Source organism: Podarcis filfolensis (genome assembly GCF_964270895.1).
Source record: "Podarcis filfolensis genome assembly, chromosome: 14".
NCBI classification, from domain to species: Eukaryota; Metazoa; Chordata; class Lepidosauria; order Squamata; family Lacertidae; genus Podarcis; species Podarcis filfolensis.
The window spans coordinates 44220572-44244993 of record NC_139616.1 but is presented as its reverse complement, the minus strand read 5'-3'; the positions used below and the strand labels follow the sequence as shown (position 1 = coordinate 44244993).

At 45.2% G+C, this 24422-nt stretch overlaps 2 protein-coding genes across 7 annotated transcripts in view; one reads left to right on the top strand and one right to left on the bottom strand.

Annotated features, from left to right (window-relative positions):
• Positions 1–24422, bottom strand: part of LOC310749103 (myosin-11) — a 1537435-nt gene that overhangs the window by 1192588 nt on the left and 320425 nt on the right. The window lies entirely within an intron of this gene.
• The window catches only part of CLEC16A (C-type lectin domain containing 16A), a 92090-nt gene that overhangs the window by 20090 nt on the left and 47578 nt on the right, over positions 1–24422 (top strand). For all 6 annotated transcript variants that reach the window (XR_014541490.1, XR_014541491.1, XM_083585605.1 and 3 more), the window contains exons 8-18: positions 170–223; positions 1375–1488; positions 6616–6826; positions 7693–7798; positions 8271–8371; positions 13385–13507; positions 15954–16063; positions 17728–17772; positions 18747–18797; positions 19272–19400; positions 22658–22778. Coding sequence is in view for 4 of the 6 variants with exons in the window: in XM_083585605.1 (XP_083441731.1) it covers positions 170–223; positions 1375–1488; positions 6616–6826; positions 7693–7798; positions 8271–8371; positions 13385–13507; positions 15954–16063; positions 17728–17772; positions 18747–18797; positions 19272–19400; positions 22658–22778 (1165 nt within the window). In the remaining 2 variants the exon portion in view is untranslated. The remainder of the gene's footprint in view (positions 1–169; positions 224–1374; positions 1489–6615; positions 6827–7692; positions 7799–8270; positions 8372–13384; positions 13508–15953; positions 16064–17727; positions 17773–18746; positions 18798–19271; positions 19401–22657; positions 22779–24422) is intronic.

Here is a 24422-nt window from a genome sequence, read left to right as displayed (position 1 = left end):
GGGACTTATAGTCCAAAACACCTGGGAGTTGTAGTCCAAAGCTTTCCCAAGGCAGCTTAGAGATTTTGCAGATATATATTTTTAAGTGTTTTATTTCTGCATTGTAAACTGATACTAGCTGTTAATTGAACACACTCATCACTTTTCTCTTGACCCTTTGCCTCCTTAGGGTGGAGAACGTCCGAAAATCAGCCTCCAGGTTTCTCTGTATCTGTTATCGCAAGTACGTCTTTAAGTATCCATAGTTGGTCTTTGGGGTATTGCTGAGAATTGCAGTAATTTTGCATGTGACTTAGTGTAGCACCAATAATACATATGACAACTATGTAGTTGGTCATCCCTTGGACATTTACCATTGTTATCCCATGGATGAAAAAGGGTGCGCAGATAGATAGACAGGGAGATCTAGACTTGGGGACAGTTTGCAGGCAGTGGAAGAGCAGTTATGGCAAGACCAGGTTTACTTGGGAAAGGCTTTGCCAAGGAGCCAACAGAACATTGTGGAACAGCCTGAAAAGGACTGCACCACTACAGACTGTGGGGGAGGCTTCTCTAGTGGACAAACAAGAAATATTTCTTTCAATTACATGCTGAAAGCTGATTTCATATCTTAATGATAATAGCAATGTTCAAATGACTCCTACGCATTTAGCTTTTAAGTAAGAATATCACATGACCTCAAGGGCATTACCCTGAAATTTATAAATAAAACAGATATTTTAAATAATTTCACCCCCACCCCAGTATCATAGAATCATAAAATTTTAGAGTTGGGAGGTACCCGAGCATCTTCTAGTCCAACCCCCTGCAATGTAGGAAGCAACAAAAACAAAAGCAACTTTTTCCCCAGGGAATGTGAATGAAGCAACCGAAATGTGTACTTCATGTGTGTTGCTTAATTTTAGTTTTCATTCAGTTTTTTTGTGGGCGTCTTTCTGCTGTTGTGTGTTATTTAAGTATAGGTTCTTGTTTATGTATATATATGAATGAATATATATATATGTGATTCATGAAACACCCAACCCACTTTAATGGAAAGCTACCACCTTGCCAATAAGACTTCTCCTGGTGTGCTAGCTTTCCACTGCAGGGGATTATTGATTTGCAGAAGCCTTCAAATATGTGACACTTCTCCCTGCCCTCTCAAAAAAAAAAAGTGGGGGGGAGAGTAAATCTGCAACCCTGCACAGCCCTGTCCCAGGACTTCATTGTGCTCTTTTTGCATATGGGAATTGGCACCCCAAAAAATGGATCTTGAGGGGAGTGATAGCGGCCACCCAGACATGTTGTCAGAAAGCTGCTTGGGGTCCTGTGGGCAGCAGTTTCTTTGTAGGTTCCATCCTGACATTCTGCTTTTCTGCTGCCTCTTCCCAGGTTTTCCTGATCATACATCATGCGCCTCTGGTCAATTCCCTGGCCGAAGTTATTCTCAACGGAGACCTGTCGGTGTTTTTTTCAAAAGCTGAGCAAGACATCCAGAAGAGTTCAGTAAGTGAAAGGAGCATGTGCGCCTTTGCATCCACAACCCCAGGGGGCCCTGGGTCAGGGTTTGTGCACCTGTTTTGTTTAGCAAGAATCTGAGCATGCGAGGGGGCTGCTTAACTTTTGCAGCTTGTGATATGTAACAGGTGGCCAGGCCACTTGCGTTTGGCAGACTTTGTTCTGTTTAAAAAAGAGAGAGAAGGGGGGAAACGTTGTGAGAATGTTGACCTGATCTTGTATGTGAACTGAAATATTAAAAGGAGATATCTGTTACACATGAAAACAATCTTGTCTTCGCAGCACATTACCTCATGCTACGTCTCGCCCATTTTTCTTCAAGTGGCTTCTGTTACTAGGAAATCTGTGGTCAGAAGCTTGTGGCCTTTTTCTGCTGCAGCAGTTTTACTTCCACCAAAGCTGTTTTGCAGAATTTTCTCGGGCTTGAGGTTTTTTGTTTTAATTGATTTATTTTGAACTGCGTCTGTGTGTGGTTGGGGAAGGTGGAGGTTACGCAGGACTAAACATTGTCTTCTTCTTTTTTTAAAAAAAATAGTTTTTCTATGTAAATGTAACCGTTCAGAAAACCGAAATGTTCTATTGCTAATTCTGGATGTCCGTTTCCTATCAGGAGACGAGAGAAGAAAATGAAAAAAGATGCGCTCTGTACCTGCTTCACAATCTGGGAACTATATTTTGCACTGAGCAGCGTTTGTTAAGTAGGGTCTGGAAGGTGCTGAGTTGGCCAGGACTGCAGTACAGGCTTTATTTAGCAAAACAGAAAGTGGGTTTGCTGCTGTAGGACAGCGAGTGGGAATGGTGTGAAGTTGGACTATTAAGCACAGGGCTTCAATAAAGTCCTTCACTCATTTCTCTGATACATATTTTCTGTATATCCTGGTGCATAATTGAAAGGGGTGAAGCTATGGCCCTACAGAGATAAATGATGTAGCCCAGGGATGTCCAACAGGTCGATCGCGATCTGCCAGTTGATCCCTGGGAGGTTTTGGTAGATTGTGGTCGATCGCTGGCTCCTCCATCTAGCCTCTCCCTGCCCTCTAGATTGCTAAAGCGGAAAACGTAGTTCTTGCTGCGAGGCTGACTGTTTCATTAATGATCTCTTGGTGAACGCCTTATTTATTTATTTATTTATTTATTTATTTATTCCTTCGCCCTGATCCCCCACAAAACCGGAATTTCCCTCTCTAAAAAAAGTTTGTCAACTCTGACCTGAACCCCCCCCCCCAAAAACCAGATGTTCCTCCATAAAAAAGAAGCTCAACAACTTAGACCTTAGTTGTAGATCTACTGCCAGTTTTTAATTGTGTGAGTAGATTGCAGTCTCTTGGAAGTTGGCCGTCCCTAATGTATCCCATTTACTGCATATTACTGCAGTTGCACTCTGTGTGGGCGCCCTTGAAGATGACACAGAAACTTCAGCTGGTCTTTGGGGCCACCCCCAGATTGTTCACTGGAGGCTCAGGTGGCTGAGAGTTCCTCTTTCCAGATCTCAACCCTTTTGCACAGAGATGGCTTGGCCTCTGTTTTCAATGATCATGTAGTATCCAGAACGGATTGTTGCAATGTACTCATGCACTCTACGTGGGGCTGCCCTTGAAGGTGACTCGGTGGTCAAAAATGCTGCAGCCAGATTACCAGCTACGGTTCCATTTAGAACCCACATAATCTCCATTTTAAAACCGCTGTAATGCTTTCGAGTTAGTCCCTGGGACTATTTCAAGGTGCTCACATAATATTTAAAGCATGAAACGACATAGGCCCCAAATATCTGAAAGACCACCTCCTTTCCTACAGGCCCTGTTGGCTGTTAAGATCAATGGATGGGGACCTCTCAGCAGCTGCACTGTCCTCGGATGTTTGGTGTGTGTATGATCAAGCAGAGGGTATTATTTTTGGCAGCCCCTAAGATGTGCAACTCCCTCCACACTTTCACTGTATTCACTGAATACTGAAAATGCATCTCTTTACCTAGACCTCTTGTCACTTGAGCTGTATATTTGTAGGACTCACCCTCTTTTTGTGATTGCAAGGGTTGAAGTTGGGGTAATTTACAATAACAACAGCAGGTGCCCCCACCTCCCCCCCAAAAGCTGTTTGCCTCCAAATAAGAGAAACTTGTCAGAAGAAAGAGTACAGCTCGGCTAATTTTGTGCTTGTGTGTGTTGTGAAACCTCTGCAGCAGGTGTGGGGAACCTCTGACTCTCCAGATGTTGTTGGATTGCAGCTCCCTTCATCTCGATAACTTTTGACTGCTGGCTGGGGCTGAACTGAGCTGGAATGAAGCAACATCTGGAGGATGACTGCTGTGCAGTTTTTGGCATTGATTCAGTGGGATGAAATGGACCCTTCCTCACTGTAAGAAAGCTTGCTGCAGCTACAGGGGGTGGAAAGGAGAGCAGAGAAGCAAGGAGCCAGCCCTGTCTTAACGAGAGTCTTCTGTTAGTGCGAAGGGAGTACGAGTGGCATTTACAAGCAAGGTGTCTGAGCAGCATAAGTAGTGGGCCTGGACATGAGAGGGAATGCGGAAAACAAGTACTGCATCTGTGTCTTCTTGGAGGTTTCTTCTTGAATCCTTTGTAGTGATAACAGTTTTGAGTCCAGTGGTAGAATCGTTTCAGTGCAGTATATCTGAAGGAGCGTCTCCACCCCCATCTTTCTACTTGGACACTGAGGTTCAGTGCCGAGGGCCTTTTGGCGGTTCCCTCGCTGCAAGAAGCCCAAGTTACAGGGAACCAGGCAGAGGGCCTTCTTGGTAGTGGCACCCGTGGAACGCCCTCCCACCAGATGTCAAAGAGAACAACTACCAGACTTTTAGAAGACATCTGAAGGCAGCCCTGTTTAGGGAAGCTTTTAATGTTTGATGCATTACTGTATTTTAATATTTTGTTGGAAGCCACCCAGAGTGGGCAGGGTATAAATAAAAAATTATTATTATTATTATTATTATTATTATTATTATTATTATTATTATTTTACTATTATTATTTTACTATTATTATTTTACTATTACTATTATTATTATTGTCACCTGGAAGCTGCCTTACACTGAGTCAGACCATTGGTCCTTCTGGCTCAGTATTATTTACATGCACAGGGTGTGGCTCTCCAGGGTTCTAGACTAAAGTCTTTTACTTGGAGATGTGATAGGATTGAACCTGGCAACTTTTGCATGCACCGTTCTTTCCCCCTGTTTTTTTACACTTCACAGGAGCAGCTTGAGAGCCACTATTTATCCCTATGAATAGATGCACACATTTTATTTCGTAGTAATTCGCATAGCTCAGTGGTAGAGCACACTGGTGTGTAGAAAGCCCCGTGTTCAACTCCAGTTAAGGAAATTTGGAGTAGCAATTTTATTTGTGATGCTGGAAAACCACTGCCAGTGAGATTGAGCAGCAGATGTCTGTAGAAAAAGCAGAACTCATGCATGCAACAACATTTTTTAAAAATTGCATATGTATTTCAGTCAGGTGGAAGCTTGGTGAATTGCACCCACAACTAGCTCTTTATTTTTCTTCTTCAGAGCAGCAATAACTGTTTTCTGGTTTTGCTTGAAGTGTTCAGGTGTTACAGAGGAGCGTGCTTGCCTTGCTATGAGATGTTTCAGAAACCTGAGAAGTGTGATTGTGTTCCCAGCAAGGGGAGGTGGCATGATGGGGTGGTCTCGCTGCCTTGCGGTTGTCTTGGGTCAGTGAGTCACGTGCCTTCACAATATACGCCGCATGACGTGAGGCAGAAGTCACATTCGGCACTTACCTTCCTTCCTGTCAGAATGGTTTCCACTTGCTTCCTGCCCGAATCGGATGTGGCTGGTTCCTGCTGCTTTCAGCTTAGCCTACTTTCTCTCCTTCCTGTAACCTAGAGGTGGTACTTAGCTAGCATGGTTTGATTTCTTATTTTCCTAGCAGGCGTCCCAGCCCAAATGTTAAAAATTGCATGTTTTGGTTATACAGTGGTACTTTGGGTTACAAACACTTCAGGTTACAGACTCCGCTTACCCAGAAATAGTACCTCAGGTTAAGAACTTTGCTTCAGGATGAGAACAGAAATTGTGTGGTGGTGGCGTGGAAGCAGCAGTGGGGGGGCCCATTAGCTAAAGTGCTTCAGGTTAAGAAGAGTTTCAGGTTAAGAACAGATCTCCGGAATGAATTAAGTTCTTAACCCGAGGTACCACTAAAGTACACTATTCATTTTGTAGGCGGAATTCAGACTTTGCTTGAAACAACACACAGCCGTGGTTAAGGGGAAACGCCAGCTGCATTTGAACATCATGCTAAACTGCAGATAGGAGGAGGTAGTCAGCTGCATTTAGCTTTGCTTTCTGGCTGGTTTCAAAACAAGCCAACTTCAAACCATGGGCTGTGAAACTGGTTTGTTAAACTGGCCTGACTTAACCACAATCCCCAGTCTGGACCATCTAACAAGCTGAGACTCACAGAAAGCAAAGCTAAGTGCTCATCAGGGATGGGGAGCACGTGAGCCCAGGGGTAAGGCTATCAGTAGCTACTAGCCACAATGGCTATGTTTTACCCCCAGTGTTGGAGGCTGTGTATCTCTGAATACCAGTTACTCCTTTAGACATTGAATGGAATGAAGCAATGGGCTAACCCTTACTTGACTCCATGCTTCAGGTAGGGAGCGAGTCGCCTAAGTGCTATCACACCTCGCTGTTTTGGACTAGGAAACCTTTTATGATTCCAGTTGAAGTTCTAGACACAGGATGTTTCCAGATGACCTGTTCATTGAGCATTCATTCTGATGTGCTTGCAGGGCGGCTAGATGACGTCGTGTTAGAGTTATGGCACATTTCCCAGTGCATTTTTCTGTAACTTTCCCTATCACACAAGTCTGATATTTAGGAGAAGCAGGTTTGTTGCTCAAAACCTCCCAATCAGCTCTTAAGCATTCCACCTGAATTTGCTGGTATGTGATTGAACTCCACCCAGAAATAATGGCAGCCTGGATGTGTCCACGGTGCTAATTCTGGCATGGTAATGGTTTTCCCCAAGCCGAAGTTGGGCCGCTTACATGTTGCTGTGTGGCTCTGTAAGGAAACACCTGGAGTTGCTTTGCCTCCTGCTAAAGAGTAACGCTTACCTTTGTCAAACATTTTAGCTCAAGACTGGCATCAGATGCTTCATTAAACCTACGGAGACCTTAGAGAGATCCCTGGAAATTAATAAGCATAAGGGCAAGAAGAGGCTGCAGAAGAGGCCTAATTATAAGAATGTTGGAGAGGATGAAGAGGAAGAGAGGGGGCCAGAAGACGCCCAAGAAGGCACAGAGGGCCTGTCCAAAGGCATCAAGCCCACTGGGGAGAGCGAAGGTAAGCATGCCAGTAAATGAAAACCACAACCAGTAATTCACCAATTCCTACTGGGGGTTTATCTTGTGCACATTGGAGATACATTGTGTGGCTTGATTTGCAATGGATGATTCTCATTTGGAGAACAGAACTTGTTTCCCACACTTGCTTAATTCTGGGTTTGTTAACTCCCTATTATTTTGTCTCATGACCTGAATACTGTCAGTTGACCCTAATAAAGGGAATGCGCCTTGGTAGCTCAGTTGGTAGAGCATATGACTTTTAATCTCAAGGTTGTGGGTTCAAGCCCCATGTTGGGCAAAAGATTCCTGCATTGCAGGGGGTTGGACTAGATGCCCCTTGTGGTCCCTTTTAATTCTATGATTCTATGACGGATTGCCTTGTGACCAATGCTCGATATGGAATTCTGCCTCAAGCACCCTTTCTTTATTGCTTGTAACACTTTTGTGAATCATCTAAGTTGAAACACACTCTTGCAGAGCTATAAAAGGTAACATACAATTCACCTTTTGTTTTCTGTACCTCTATGTAAGGTGAAGTGACATTGTACATGGTCTACTTTCCTTCTGTCTACCCCTCCTCTCTCTTTTATTAAAAACACCTAGAATCCCTGTGAGCCATCATCATGTGTCAAGTTTATAAATCAGTAGTTAATAGGACCTCTTCACTGTTAAGATGTAACAACTCTGTTCTTAAGTGATCCTGAGTGCTCTTTCTTAAGAAAAGCATTATCAGACCAGACCAGCAGCCTTTGCAAGAATTCCAATGGGCAATAGATGAGCCATTAACTTCTGACTACCCCTGCACCCTCTAACAAGTACAATCTCCCTAGAAATGTTTCTAAATGAGCTGCTGTTTCTCCACAGAAATTGAGATGGTCATCATGGACCGGTGCCAATTGTCTGTCACTGAGCAAAACATCACGGATGAGGAAAAGAGCGCAGCCGCTTCCGAAATGTCAAACTGGAACAGGTACGGGGGGAGATTTGGCACTGTCAGCCAAGCTCCTACTTGAACACTAGGTTCTCCGAATGATGCTGGGATGCCCAGCTTCCACCATCTCTCACTCTGGGCCATTCTGGCTGGGGCTGATGGGAGTCGGAGTACCACTTATAATTATCTTTCCTGCTTTTCCTCCCTCTGCCAAGCCACTAGTTTAGCTAGTGCCGCAGCTGAAGGCCAAATTGAGGCCTACGTAATGTCCAGCATACCTTCTAGTTTGAAGTGCTTCCTCTTGCATTTAAGCAGCCTGGTGGTGTTAAGCGACGCTCCTGGGTCTCTGAATGGAAATCTACGGAGTGGGGAACCTCTCCTCTCGCCCTTTGTAAAAGCATTGTGTACATTGGGGTGTGCTTTAGTTATAATTTGTAGGTGGTAGGGTCCTGATAAATGGCTGCTGGAGTGTTCCCCCCGCAAAAAACACTCATCACCCCCTTTCTTCCAGGCCTTTCCTTGAGATGGTGTATAATGCCCTGGAATGTGCTGAATTTGATTACTACGCTCTCTTTGTGCTGTGCCTCCTCTACGCCATGTCTCATAACAAAGGTAAGATTGAGCCCAAGAGTGGAGTTTCAACTTCCATCAGCTCTTGCCAGCATGGCCAACCCTTGGGGTGTGATTGGAACTGTAGGCCAGCCTTTTCAGGGGTGTTGTAAAAAGCTCATGATCTGGGTTTGGTCATGAAGAATTGGTCAAAGCTGGCACTTTGAATTGGACTTGGAAACTGATTGGCAGCCAATGCAGTTGGGCCAGGATCGATGTAATAGGCTCAACCCATCTTGCCCCAGTGAGCAAGCTGGCCACTGAATTCTGCACCAGCTGAAGTTTCTGAACCATCTTCAGAGGCAGCCCAACGTTGCAGTTATCTAACCTCAATGTTACTAGAGCATAGGCGGCAGAAGTTAGGCTACCCTTGTCCAGATAGGAGTGCAGCTGGGCCACCAGCCCAAGCTGCTGGAAGGCACTCTGTGCCGCCGAGGCCACTTGGGCCTTGAGGGACAGCAAAGGATCCAGGAGCACCCCTGCCACTTCTTTAGAGGGAGTGTAACCTCACCACTAACAGTGCCTCAGCCTTATCTGAATCGAGCTTCAGTTTGTTGGCTCTCATCCAGTCCATTACTGAGGCAAGACAAGGGTTCAGCACCTCCACTGCCACACCTGCAGGCGTAAAGGAGAAGTAGAGCTGTGTGTCGTCAGCGTTTTGCAGACAATGTAGAGAGTCACAAACACCTGAAACCACATACTGTTGAGTCAAACCCACTGATCCATCTAGCTCAGTACTCTCTAGGCCAGTAATAGAGAGTCTGCGGCCCTCTAAATGCCTTTGGACTTCCAAATGCTCATCAGGCACAGCCAGTATGCTCTGTGGCCAAGGATGAAGGGAGTTGTAGTCCCCACAACATTAAAAGTATCACAGGTTCTCCATTCTGGGTCTGGTGGCTTCTCTTTGAGAGGTCTTTTACTCCTCAATCACGACCTGAGATCCTCTTTCATTGGAGACGTCTGCTGTGGAACCACAGGGTTGGCTTCCTTGGGGGACCCTTGTTGGACTCTATCTTCTGTCACCAGGCTTTGGCCATGGTGGGGCTAATGAAAGCTGGGATCCAAAAATCAGCCAGCAAAACACATGTTCTCTGAGCTGTGTATTGTCCTCCACAGATGGGGAGGGATTGGCTTGATCTAATCTAGACTTTAGCTTTAGAATTCATGATAAGTCCCCAGCTTTTGTGTGGTGAAGAGTGGTTTTGTGTATGTATTGGATTTTAAAAATCCCTGGGAATCTATGACATAATCTGTTCTTGCTTACATTTTTCCCATGGATATTATTTACAGAGTATCGTGGTAGCTGAGCTGCAGAAAAAACAGTAGAATTTTCTAACAGTGTAATACTCTTTTCTTGTGGGTTTTTATTTAAATAAACATATGTATAAAACATCAGTTTCACTTCATAGGTGTTCTTAAGATTGGAGCAGCCAGTCCCTCATTTGTGCAGTGTAGGTTGAAAATGATTTTACTGGCAATGCTTGGCCAGTTGAGTTCAGGATTGGTAGGCATTAAATGGAGAAGAGCACATTGTCCTGCTTTCATGACGGAAAGATTTCTTTGGCTATGTATAACTACGACAATCAGCTTTTTGTGCACAGGCCTTAAATATTACAAAAGGTTCTTGATGTACCATGCATTGTCAAGCAAGGATGGCATTTTGAGGCAGCCTCTTCTGAGAAATTGGCTTGCTGCGTTACAGGAACAGCTTTCTATATTATCTGGCTTTAAATTACTTGCAGGCACAAACAAGCCAGTAGTTCCTTCTGTCAGCTCCATTCCCCAAAATTTGTGCATGCCTACGTGCTGTGCTGCAATGGCTGTCAACCTCTTCAGGTCTCAGGACTCAATTTTCACCCCAGCCTTCTGCACAACACCCTGTTACATCTGTCTGTCTGTCTTCTGCTTCTTTCTCACTCACCTTTCCTGATCTGGTTCCTGCCTCCATCCCCATTTTTCTGTTTGCCCTCCCTTATCTTGCCACTTTAAAAATAAATCAATACAAGAAACAGTGCTTATGCCCCCCAGCAGTGTTAGAAACTCAGATATATAAGCTAGGTGCCAAATGGCTCCTTAAACCAGGGTTACAGTTGGCAAAACTGAATGTCTCGTTGCCATTTTGGGGCCAGACTGCTCGAAAGTCGTAGTTTTCAAGGTGACTTTTTGGCTTCTGAAATTCATTCTGTTTTGGCAGATAAAATATAGCAGGTAGGATTCTACAGTCAAGATCCAAGGATCCCCTGGTAGGCACCTCCAGATGGTGGAGATGTCAGGCGCCATCCTGGTGCCCGTGCATCGTCACTTGGTCGCAAGTGGCTGATAGGCAGGTGCAAAATGTGCATGACGAATATCAAACATTGGCCCTCAGTGTGACTCACCTGAAGTTGGCCTACAACCCATCATTGCAGCCTTGCTTAACCTTGTGTCCTGCAGACATCAGACTCCAGCTCCCATTAGCACCAGCTAGCACAGTCAATAACCAGGGATGCTGGGAGTTATAGCCCATCAACTTCCAGTTGGAAATGCTGTGCTATTGGGGTCTGACACACATTCTCAAGAACATAAGGAGCTGCAAGGAATAGCCATGGTTGATTCTTTCTTTCCTTGTTGTGTTTCTGCAAGGAGTGGAGAACCTTCTGGAGTGGGAAGGCTCACCAGCTGCGATCAACTTAACACAGCTCTGCTGGGAAGGGAAGATTGGGTGGGGTTGTGGTGAGGGGCAGGGCAATATCAACAGCCTCACCTAGCAAGGGAAGGGAGGGAGGAGGCTGGAGAAGGCAGCAAGGTGGGCTGTGCAAGAGGACAGCCAAAGAGGTAGGAGCACCCCTGAAAAAAGGAGGTTGATGGGGGTTCCAGGAATCTCCCATGCCGGCTAGGTAAGATCCCAAACCTCTCTCCAGCTTCACTCCAAAGCAGTGTCCTTAATGCCTAGTCAGGTTTCCCCTGAATGAAGGTGCAGCCACCTGGGGAAGCATAATCTGATGAAATTTGAAACACTAGAGGAAAAACAGGAGTTGGAAGTAGCCGTACCAGAGCTTAGGACACCACAGTACAGGTGAAACTCGAAAAATTAGAATATTGTGGAAAAGTTCATTTATTTCAGTAATTCAACTTAAAAAGTGAAACTAATATATGAGATAGACTCATGACATGCAAAGTGAGATGTCAAGCCTTTATTTGTTATAATTGTGATGTTTATGGCGTACAGCTGATGAAAACCCCAAATTAACAATCTCAGAAAATTAGAATATTAAATGAAATCAGCAAAACAAGGACTGCAAATAGAGCAACATTGGACGTCTGAGAAGTAGAAGCATGCACATGTACTCAGTACTTGGTTTGGGTCCCTTTTGCATCAATTACTGCCTCAATGCGGCGTGGCATGGATGCTATCAGCTTGTGGCACTGCTGAGGTGTTATGGAAGACCAGGAAGCTTCAATAGCAGCCTTCAGCTCTTCTACATTGCTTGGTCTCATGTCTCTCATCTTTCTCTTGGCAATGCCCCATAAATTCTCTATGGGGTTCAGGTCAGGTGGGTTTGCTGGCCAATCAAGCACAGTAATCCCATGGACATTGAACCAGGTTTTGATACTTCTGGCAGTGTAGGCAGGTGACAAAGTCCTATTGGAAAATGAAATCAGCATCCCCATAAAGCTCGTCTGCGGAAGGAAGCATGAAGTGCTCCAAAATCTCCTGGCTACGTTGACCCTGGACTTAATGAAGCACAGTGGACCAACGCCAGCTGATGACATGGCTCCCCAAATCTCTGTTCTGATGAGAGCAGCTTTTGCATCTCACTTGGAAACGAAGGACCCAGAGTCTGGAGGAAGAATGGGGAGGCACACAATGCCAGATGCTTGAAGTCCGGTGTGAAGTTTCCACAGTCTGTATTGGGAATCTTGGGAACTAGTTTGTCAAGGGTGCTGAAAGTTGTTAGGAGGCCCCCTGTTCCCCCCGTACAGGTGCAGTTTCCAGAGTCCCCTGGGAAGAGGGATTAATTGTTAAAGCGCTCTGGAATTTGTAGCCTTGTGAAGGGGAATAGGGGTCTCCTAACATCTCTTAGCTCTGTTAACAAACTACATTTCCCAGGATTTGGGGGACGCCATGGCTGTTTAAAGTGGTATGCCACTGTTTTAAACGTATAGTCCAGATGGAGCCGTAGCAGAATATGCTTTACTCAGCCTTGAAGTCTTTACTAGAGCCTGGATAGCTCAGTTGGTTAGAGCATGGTGCTGATAATGCCAAGGTTGCAGGTTCGATCCCTGTATGGGACAGCTGAATATTTCTGCATTGCTGGGGTTGGACTAGATGATCCTCAGGGTTCCTTTTAACTCTACACTTCTATGTTCCCGTGTTTCTATTGAGAGTTCTGATCAGTCTTTGCTGTCCTGGCACAAGGCACCTTCCGCCTGTTGTGGGATTTCATCTTTCCTTCCAACTGGGTGAGATATTCTTTAGGGTGGTTGCTGGGATCAAGGCTTAGTTTGGGGGATGTGTTATCATTGCTGTTATCTGGCTTGCTAAAAGACCACCTTGGCGGGGAACAGGTGAGGCCTGATCCACTCATTCTGCTCCTTTTAAAAATAGTTGCTGACCAGGCAGTGCCCATCAAGGCAGTTTCGTAACCCCGGCAGTGGTTACCAAGGTTGTTATCAAGATTTTGCTTTGGCCTTATCAACCCTGCAAAATCAGGGATTGGAAGCGTCAAGAAAGCATGTAAACTAAACGTCCCAGGGAGATCTCCGGTGCAGTTGGGTGGTTGAATTGGTGATGTTGATCAGGGCATTTTGTGCCTCTAAAGACTTATGGGGAGCGCTGGGAAGATTTAAATTGCTTTTATCTTTTTGTTTCTCACTGCCTCCTCGTCTTTCAAAATCTATGTGTGAGTAACTTGGGAAACTGGTGCTTTCCCAAGGCCTGGCTGCCTTTCTTTACTACTGGCTTCTTGGTTCCTTGGAAGTGCGCTTTGGCAAACTGTCACATAGCTGCAATAAACACTTTTTCTGTCTTCAAAGGAATCGAGCCAGTCACGCTGGAGAGAATTCAGCTCTCGGCGCTGGATGCCGAGGAGAAGACCTCGTACAATCACGTGCTCGCTGAGAGGCTCATCAGGATAATGAACTATGCCGCTCAGCCAGGTAGAGGGTTTTTGTCAATCTTCTTTTTAGTGCTAACAAGTGCTGAAACCAAGAGTATGCAAAGCACCCTCCTTTGTGGACCAGAAGGGCTTTTGCTATAGGGTAGCCATTGTCGGCCTATTGCCCTCCAGGCATTTTAGAACTACAGCTCTCAGCAGGTTGGCAAAGACTCCTGTAGGACAAATTTACACGCCTAGAGCCTGCTTTGCTTTCAAGACAGGAACTCGGAAGCTGTGTTTGACGCTGGAAGCATGAAGCAGCAAGCCAACGCCAAAGACATCTTCAAACAATGACCGTAGCTCACACCAACAGTAGCAGAGAACAAGAAGTCATTGACTCTCAGCCTCTTGAGGCAAAGTCTTCTTGTGGGAATGTAAAGAGATCAGTTGTTTAACAGAGGATGTTGCGCGCAGAATCCTACCAGAGCTCAAGGGGAGCAATTCCAGATACAGTGCAGCCACTTACAGCAAACGTCTCATTGCTTCTCCAAGTCTTGTATTGAGCAAGAAAGAATTTGGAATAGGCAGCAATGCTGACATCCCAGATCCTTTCTTCCTTGCGTCTTTTCAACGAGGCGTTTGCTATCTGCTGCCAAAGCAGAAAACAATTACGCAAAAGAAAAGATATTGCAAGTTCAGCAAATTTGCATAATTTATACAGGCATGGGATTTATACAGCTTTGAGACTGTTGTTAACAGCATGGACCACACCAGAGGTTGGGGAGGGGTAAGCTGCTGCACTCCCAGACTCCAGCTGCCTTTATCCCCAGCCAGTGTGGCCAATGATCAGCAGCTGGAGGGCCAGGGGGTAGCTGCCCCTGCAATACACAAAGCACAGGTTATGGGACTGTCTAGGCAGGTGATGAATCTAACCCAGAGCCTTGATATTCAGCATGGACATGAGATTCTCTCTCCCCTCTGCCAGGGAAGCTTCTAACTTTCATCGCATGGGGGAGCTCTGATCTCATGCCCTTCCAATTAGGTCATGAAAGGCTGACCTGGTTCACATGTAACACTAAACCAAACCATGGCTTAGTGGGAACACGTGGTGGGCGGTTCATCTTGCCCCAGACAAACTCTGAGCTGTAACCAGAGGTTTTTGCCTTTCTGGCTTACAGCTCCATGGTTTGCTTGGAAGAGAGACAAACCACGAGCCTGTCAAGCCAGCCCACGGCTTAGATCGCTGCAGTGCACCGGCAGAAGGACTGGAGGAGGAGCAAAGCCACCGTGATCTCCTCTCTGGGAGCCTGCTTATTCATGTGTTTGCGTGGTTTGGCCTAGCATTATGTGGGAACTGAACCATAGCCCTTTTGATATGCCCAGGTATCTCAGTGCTTTTCACTTGCGTTTGTAACCTGCTGCCTTACTGTCTCAACTGCTGCTCTTTTACTTGCGTTAAAAATGGTTGAGAACGGCAAGGGGCAATATAAAATATTTAAATAATTGAAGTAAACACCTGTTGTTAATAATAATGACAACAACATTATTTGGCTAAAAGAGGCTCTCGGAGCTGCTCATAAATATCTGTGACAGTCCCAATCCCAGCCATCAGGTTCATGGTCTTAGGAGATACAGTCAAACCTCGGTTAATCCGTTCCAGAAGCCCGTTCAGCTTCCAAAAAGTTCAACAACCGAGGCGCGGCTTCCAATTGGTTGCAGGAGCTTCTTGCACTCAAACAGAAGCCCCATCGGACGTTTGGCTTCCGAAAAACATTCAAAAACCGGAGCATTTACTTCCAGGTTTTTGGTATTTCAGGAGCTGAAACGTTCCAAAACGGAGCCGTTCGAGAACCTAGGTTTGACTGTACAGTGGAACCTCTGTTTTCAAGCATCTCGGAAGCCGAACAATTCAGAACCCGAATGCTGAAAACCCAGAAGTAATTGCTTCCATTTTCAAAAGTCTCTTGGAAGTCAAAGGGCTTCTGAGGCATGTTTTTCATCCCCCCCCCCTTGACTTTGCAGCCAGCCCTTTGATCCTTGGTTTTCTAATGTCTTGGAAGTCGAACAGCCTTTTGGAACAGATTATGTTTGAAAACCAAGGTTCCACTGTACAACGGGGGGGGGGGGGAGGGGGGAGAATGCGAAGGTGGAGTTAAAAGTTCTTAGTTGTAATGGTCTCAGTGAATCATTCTGTTAATCTGTAGAGAGCGCGGCTGCTTTGGCCAAATTGTGGGTTTGGGTTTTGTTTGGACTAAGCTGGATAGGCTTCCACTCTACCGCAGAAGAGAAACAACAGTTATTTCCCAGTTCTTTTCCATGCTCCAGTGTTTGTTTGAGTGCAAGAAGTGTTTTGCATTTTGTACTCAAAACATGCCACAGTGCTGAGATAGTTGAATTTGACTAGTGGTGCTAAAGCGCTGGCCCGTAAAGCTGAGACGTCAGCAACTTGATCTCAACAATCTCTAACTTTTTCCTGCCCTCCCCCCCCCCCCCCGCCCAACATACAGATGGGAAAATTCGCCTGGCTACATTGGAACTTGGCTGCTTGCTACTGAAGCAGCTGGTGATGTCCAAACATGGTAGAATTATAAAGGATGTTCACCTTGCCTGTTTGGAGGTGAGTGTTTGTGGGGTTTGGACACCTTTTTCTTCTTAACTGCTGGTATGTAAGTGTCAAAATTTCTCTGATTGCTAACAGTCCATCTTTACGAGTAGAACCCTGTCAAGGCAGCACGCATAGTAAAAAGATGAAATGAAATTTCCAGAATACGTTCATTTTTTAAAAAATCTAAGACTTTTTTTTTTTGCTAGCTGTTCTCTAAACCAGTGTCTGATTGGGCTGGAATCCATGCCTTAGTACAAGCAGAACTGAGAGCAAAGAGTTAGGAGTCGAAGAAACTGCTACAGCTTTGTCACCAGGGTGTGCCGAATCTGACTGCTTTGTTCCACATCATTCCATTGCTCTTTCTGGTCTCATCATGGTCTTGGGAAGGGAAGGGGTAATTTCCCAGTCCTGGGAAAATTTAATCAGTGATGCTAGGGATTAAGCCTGGGACTTACTTATTTTATTGTATTTATTAGATTTCTATACCGCCCTTCATCACAAGTTCTCAGGGCTGTTCACAAGATAAAAATACAGGGCAAAAGCACAAATAAAGAGTTAAAATGAAAACGACACAACGTATGAACAGCAATATGTGGGCTGTCACTGGGTTACAGTTGCTATTGGTACATGTTAGCACCTCCTTCTTAATACGGGCAACCCCCCTGTTTACACATGTCCAACTGTGTGCAACTGTGTGTACGCACATCGCACCAAACTCAGAAATGTAAACATCACTGAAATGTTGCTAAAAGGGCAGAACGGGGTATTTGCAGGCTTTTTCGATATGTTTCAATTACCGTATTTTTTGCCCTATAGGACGCACTTTTTCCCCTACAAAAATGAAGGGGAAATGTGTGTGCATCCTATGGGGCGAATGCAGGCTTTCGCTGAAGCCTGGAGAGCGAGAGGGGTCGGTGCGCACCGACCCCTCTCGCTCTCCAGGCTTCAGGAAGCTATCTGCAAGCCTTGGGAGCCCGTGGGAGTTCCCGCCGGGCTCTCTAGGCTTGCGGATAGCAGCCTGCATCCCGAAGCCTGGGGCGCACTGAGTAGCGCGCCCCGGGCTTCGGGCAGATATCCGCAAGCCTGGGGAGCCCGGCGGGAACTCCCACCGGGCTCCCCAGGCTTGCGGATAGCAGCCTGTTCTGGGGGCTGGGGTCGGGGGAAGCTCGGGCTTCCTCCGCCCCAGCCCCGTGCCTGGGGGGGGGGGGAGAATTATAAAAAAAATTTCTTTATTCCCCCCCCAAAAAAAAAAACTAGGTGCGCCCTATAGGGCGAAAAATACGGTACATGCAATTTCACTGATGCATGTGGTGCCTTGGAACGTAACCGCCACGTAAAGGTTGGGGGCTGAACACGTTAGAACCTTTCTGAAGCAGTCTGGATTCTGCCCATCTCATCAGGTAGGGGTAGCTGACATGGCGCCCTCCATATCTTGTTGGACTCCAACTCTCTTCATCCTGATCATTGGCTGCACCGCCTAGGGCTGATGGGAATCCCACCCCCACCAAGTTTGCCACCCCTGCACTGGAGAGTGCCGTGAGATGTCCTTCTCTTTCTTTTAACCGGCTTTCCAGGGGGGAAGCAATGGTATTGGGGAAAGACATTTGCTGCTTTTAAAGCCTTATTGAAAGCTGCCCGCCACAAAGTAGAACTGAGCCGTATCCTTTTCTTTCTAGGGCGCGAGAGAAGAAAGCGTTCACTTGGTGCGGCGTTTTTATAAGGTACAGTATTCTCATGCTTTCCATGTTTCCCTAACCTCTGAATACAGGGGAAGATAGAGGGAGCCAGCAGGGAACCTTTTAAAGTACATGGTTGCCTTTTCGTAGCTTAATAAGAATAGAACCTAAGACATCACTTACTGGACAGGAATTACATGGTGCTTTCACCAGGCTCTGGTAAAGCCAACATGGTGGACTCTTCTAGAAAATGTTGGACTACAACTCCCATCATTACTGGCTATCGGCCATGTTGCCCGGTGCTAATGGGAGCTGTAGTTCATCAGGGCCTGCAGGGCACCATGCTAGTTATCCCAATCTAGACCAAGGGTGGGCAATTCTGAGGGCCAACGAGCCACGTATAGTCAACAACACCATCTCTGTAGCCTTTGAAGTCACCTTATGCTAGTAGAGTTGCTAGCAGGTTTCTACCATAAACTATACTGGTTTATGAGCACAAAACAGAAGTGCTGCCGCTGCCTTCAGCTAAGTTTTTCTGGCCCCCAAGACCCTACCTATTTTGGTGGCGGCAGCCAATGGCTGGGGTCATTTTGCCGCTGCTGCTGCCTTCCATGTGAGTCGACCCTTATCTGACCTTCCTATTTAAAGGTCTGGAAGTTTATAAACAGGAAGATCAGCAGAAATGGTCTCTTTGCCAGGCACTCAAGCCGTTTCATGGCGATGACCCATTTCCAAAGCTGTTTTGTTTAATTAAGGCCAGGTGCTATGTTTTTCCACCAGAGGCAAATCAAGCAAGGCACCCGCTAGGCGTTTAGGAATCACAGCCTTGACAGGGGGAGATAAACAGCTGGCAGCTTATCCAGACAAAGGGAAGCTGTAGCTCTTTTCAATCCTAGTTTGGTCGAAAGTGGTCCTTGAAGAATGTGGGTAAGGTGGGAAGTTTTAAGATCATCGTATAATGAGAAGTGGAGGGAATGTTTATGGAGGGGCAAATGCATTCCTCTTGTTTCCTTTTACAGGGCGAAGAAATTTTTCTGGATATGTTTGAAGATGAATACAGAAGCATGACTGTAAGTAATTCATGAAATGGCTGTGTGGATGGAGAGGGGCAAAACGGAACATTAGCGTATCTCTTCTTAGAGCACCACACTTTAAAATAATAATAATCCGGAGGCTAAACCATAATTGTGTATGGACACATGCAGAAATGTTAAAATACTCAGAACTCATAGATTTATAGTGTGTGAGGTTATCAAGATTCCACAGCATTTGCTTATCATGCATAACAACATCTTAGACAAGGCATGGAATATCAGCACAGTGGTAAATATGGCAAATTATCATTTGGTCTGACCTAACAGGCTCTACAAGATGGAAAAGTTCCATGTATACAATTTTTTGTTGTCTGGCGTAGTATAGTTAGCTACTTTTTAACTATTATTATTTTAACAACCTTTCCGCAAGAAGAGGGTGGGGAAATAGTATTAAAGGTACAGTTGCGCTTGGGTTTATGTCACATGTTAAGTGTGAAATTCCTTTCCCAGCTTAAGCCCATGAATGTCGAGTACTTGATGATGGATGCCTCCATTCTGCTGCCGCCAACAGGAACCCCTCTCACTGGGATTGACTTTGTGAAGAGGCTGCCCTGCGGAGATGTGGAAAGAACGCGGAGGGTGAGGTTTTTTTTATTCAGTACATTTTTATCCCCTTTTCCCTCCCTCAAATGTGCTCAGAGGTGTGGGTGTGTGCAGAAGCCTTCCCCAATCTGGTGCCCTTCAGGTGTCTGGGGCTGCAGTTCCCATCAGCCCAGGTGACTACTGTTTCGTAGAATTCTTCTTCAGTGTGGTGGGAGGATATATAATTGCTTCATAAACCCATCTTATTTCAAATGAATATATGTAAATGAAAATATCAAATGCTGTGGAACAATGCTCATGTAATAATGAAGAATTCTACCAAAGAGTGGTCAATATCCGGAATCACTGTTCAGTGTTGGACATCATATTGGCTGAATACACAAAGCTTCACAGCTTGTCTTTCATCGTACAAAGTCTGGTACCTCGCTTAATTTAAAGATTTTCAGAGACTTTTAGACTAAAGATTTCATTTTGGACTTGTTATGGTTTGAAGGAATTCTATAAAAGATTGTCTATTGAATATGTACATGGTCATCGTGTTGCCTAGACATTGCTGACATTCTCTTTGTGACACAGGGGTTTGTTTGTCACCTCTGCTTTCCAGCCTATCCTCTTAAGAGCTGGGATAGGGCAGAAAGGACTGTGGCTGCACTGCCCTTGGCATCCTTTCTTCCTGTAGAAGCTGCCATGGGGACAGGATCAAGGCAGCAAGCCTGTATTCTCTTTCCCCCAGTAGTTTCGTTGTGTTTTTTGCAATGCTTGGCTGGGAAAGAGCTAAGAGAGTGTTGGTAGCATTAGTCGCTGCCATGCCATGGAGTCCTGTTGATTAACCAGAAGGGAGAAAAGAAAGCCACACCTCTTACTCTCCTAGAAAGCCCCACATTTGCTACAAAATTTGGGAGCAACACATCCAGCTGTTCTGACATGGGTGTGTGTTGGGGTTGATGATTGCTGGCATTTGACTTCTTGGTGCAATCAGGCCCTAGATAAACAATAAGCCAGAGAGTTACAGAGGTGTCCTCACCACCACCTAGAGATCTTTAGAGAGGTCCCATGTTGCTCTTTGCACAACAGACAGGTTAAGCACACCATTTACATTTTCCAGTTGCTTTTTGACACCTCTCTGATAACATCGCCAGAAGCGAAGGGAGGATCTGGAGATGCTCTGAAAAAGAAAACTCTTCTGTTTGTCCTAGTAGGGTTTGTTTGTTTCTTAAGGTGTTTGCTGGATCAGCAAACCATGTTCTTCTGACTGTGAGGCTCCTGGTGAGCTGAACAACCTGTACTCAAATAACCTTCCGTTTGGAGCTCTAGCTAGGAAATTGATTTGTTTCATTTTCTGCAGAAAACACAATACCACATAGATGTGCTTGTTTCCGTTGTATTGATGGCACACTCCAGTTTAGGCCGCTTTCATCCTTTCAGCGTACATAGAATTGCTATATCTTCGGGGAGGAAGAAATGAATTAGCGACAACATCTTTTTTTTCTTTTTGGTCTTGAGAACTTTCTTGGAAATACCAGCAATCAAGAGGGCCTTTCTAAGCCCTTCCGTTTATTCTGCCTTGTCACTTCGAGAGACAGGATGTATCTCTTATCTCGTTTGCTTGAACTTCTTGGAAAGCCAGGGACCCTCATTCCTAGAACAGAACTTTGATTCCTTTTGAGGCACTTCTGATTAGCTAGCAGAGTTGTTTTCTGAAGTTCAGAAACACTTTTCTTCTTCTGTGTGAGCCTTGGGCCATTCCATCCTGATTTCCAAAGCTAATGCATTTATCTTTTAAAGCAGGCAAAGCTAGACCAGCTGTTTGAAGCTTTCTCCTTTTTTATTTTTTTTAATTCAAAATTAAAACAAAACATGTTATCCAAAAGCATATCATCCTTGTTTCCCCCCCCCCCCATTTTTCCTCCCTCCGACACAAAACCCGCCCGCCCCCACCCCCCAACTTCCCTCGGTTCCAGTCTTTGGTTTCTCTGAGACTGCTGTTTTCTGCATGTTACAAAGTTGTATAGATCCTCAAACTATTTAGCTGATGAAGCTTTCTCCTTTAATCTGTCATCTCTTTGCAGAAATAAGTGGTGGTGGTTACCTTCCTCTTCATGCCCCAAATTTGTTCTTAAAAACAAAGGTTGCATTCCAAGGATTCATTTCTCTCTCTCTCTCTCTCTCTCTATATATATATATATGCATATATGAACACACACACACACACAGATACACACACACATATATACATATATATATATACATATACTTATACATATACATATATATTGCATTTTGTCTATAGAAAGCCACAAACCACTTCCTTCTTGTAGAGCCCTTTAGGGCTTATTGCTTTGACTAACACAGGTGAATGCTCATGCTGCCCCCTTTCCTAAGTAAAAATGAGCCTGGCCGAGGTTATTCAGGCTGAATTTATGATGCGAGGCTTTCACCAGAAGGTTCTCGGAAACTAGAATTGGTTTCAAAGGCAACCGCCAGGCCTCTTAGCTGCAGAAAAAACAAGGTTCAATTAAAGAAAACAAACAAACAGGTTCACTGGCTGCCAATGAATTTCCAGGCCAGTTCTAGATACTGCTGTTGATTTTCAGAGCCCTATATATTATTTGGATACAGAAAGCATAAAAAACTACACTCTCCTGCAAAAAAATAGGGAACCTACTCATAGTTAAAGATATTCCCCGGATTCCCTGTATCAGGTCCCTTCAGCAGACCAAGTAAGCCTCCTTTTTGGCCAGATGAAATCACCATTGGGTGATTATTTACCTCCTCCTCTTCCACTGCTAGGGATGCTAAAAAGAAATATTTCCAGTAAAACAAAGCCAGAGTAAGGAGTGATTCTCCATTCTCCATTAGCATTCACCTGGCAGGGCCTTGTTTAAGATGGGATAGCAGAAGTGCCCCATGATTCTTGTAAATGTTAGAGGAGGGAAAAAACTGGGACGGATGGTGGTCAGGAATCCCATTGCTCCCCATAGGTTGTACAGTGGCATTAAGATCTGTGTGCTATCAGCAAGCCCCACTTGCCTAGGGAACAACTGGAAGCTCATCCGATTATTCCTCTGGAGCCACATCCTTACTTTGCCTCTCAAATGTATGATGTTGTATGATGTCAGGTGTGGGGCAAGGGGACTTGGTATGGGGAAAATGTCCTCAGTGGCCAAATTGCCCACAGGCCAAAGGTCCCCACCCTAATCTAAGCCAGGTTTTGGTTTATTATTATTATTATTATTATTATTATTATTACCTTTAAAAAGAAAGAATCAGCTTTTTTCACTTGTGGTTTTCAGGCCATCAGAGTCTTCTTCATGATGCGGTCCCTGTCGCTGCACCTCCAGGATGAGCCAGAGACTCAGCTGCCGTTGACGAGGGAGGAGGACTTAATTAAAACGGATGACGTCCTAGACTTGAGTGAGTAAACAGTGGCCCTTGGAATGAGGACAAAAGTGCATTCTCCAAATAAAGCCATTCAAAGCCTCAGGGGGAGAAAAACGAGGATTAACAAGACAGTGCTGAACTGGAATGCCTAGGCTTCTTGGTCCTGTTGGGGTTTGCTAACCCCCCCCCCTTTTTTTCACTCAAAAAGGGAGAGAGGAGTTTTTGCAAGAATAACTTGAGTTCCCTGCTCTTCCAAAGACTGGGCCTTTGCAAAGCTGCCCACAATGCATAATAAGATCCCTATGGTTTTCCTTTGTCCTGGAGAATGTTTAGTTGAAGCGGTTGGGCTTAGAAGAGACTTGCAATTTGTTTTTTAGGTGGGAACAAGTAAAGAATGTTGGGACATCTCCACACTCTTGACTCTTCCACTCCTAGTCTCCATCCACCTCCAAGACCTTCTGGAGGTGACCAGGTTGTTGAAGTCTGCCATATTATCATCCTGGCTGCCTAAGTTGGGTTCAGTGGTGTTGCAAATGGTGAAACAGGTCTTAAAGTGAGGGGCATCTGAGCTAGGAGAAGAGAGCTGGTTTCCCTTCACAAATGGGCAAGTCGGGACATTTTTTATTTGTGAGGGTCTTTATCTTTGTTTTTGACGGGAGGGTTAAAAAAAACCTGTTGCCAAAGTAACACTAACTGGAAGTCATGAATACCCAAAATAGCCATACGACATTCTGGTAATGCCCCGCTCTTTTGTTATGAAAATAAATTGCGTTTGCTGGGAAATCTAGAGTCCTTGTTTCCATCTTGGCACATGCAATACATATTAATAGAAAATGTCAGTCATATTTGGTATTTCAAAGAATTAATCTTACTGTAATGGCTGTTCTAGGCAGTTGAGCCTTAAGTCAATTCATCTGGCCCTCCCTCGGCCAGCGACATTGAACAAGCCCAGCTGCTCCAGCTCACTTGAATAAAACAGCGATGTAGTTGTGAGAGATCTCAGTTCCACCCGCCCCACTGCACAGGCTTCTGGAAGAGGCATTGGTATTCCCAATCAAAATATCAGGATCTGTAGCCACAGTGAGCATGTGCTATTCCGAGATCAAAGTCTGCTGAAAGCTAAATTCCATGGGTGATGTTACTCGCACTTGGAAGTTGACCCACTGAAATTAATGGATCTAGATGATGATGATGATGATGATGATGATGATGATTTATTTATACCCCGCCCATCTGGCTAGGCTTCCCCAGCCACTCTGGGCGGCTTCCAAGAAAAATATTAAAATACTGTACTACATCAAACATTAAAAGCCTCCCTAAACAGGGCCGCCTTGAGATGTCTTCTAAAAGTCTGGTAGTAGTTGTTCTCTTTGACATCTGGTGGGAGGGCATTCCACAGGGAGGGCACCACTACTGAGAAGGCCCTCTGCCTGGTTCCCTGTAACTTGTATGGTAGATAACATTGTATGGTAGATAACATGAGACCAGATTACCTAAGGGGCCAGTTTGCCCCTTATATCCCTGCTTGGCAACTGCACGGCTCAGATGGGGCACTGCTGAGAGTACTGCATGTCCCAGAGGTGTGCAAAGTCTGTACTAGAAATAGGTCTCTTAGTGCTGCGGCTCTAGTCCTCTGGAATTGGTTACCAACTGGAATTAAACAGGTGCCCAGCATTG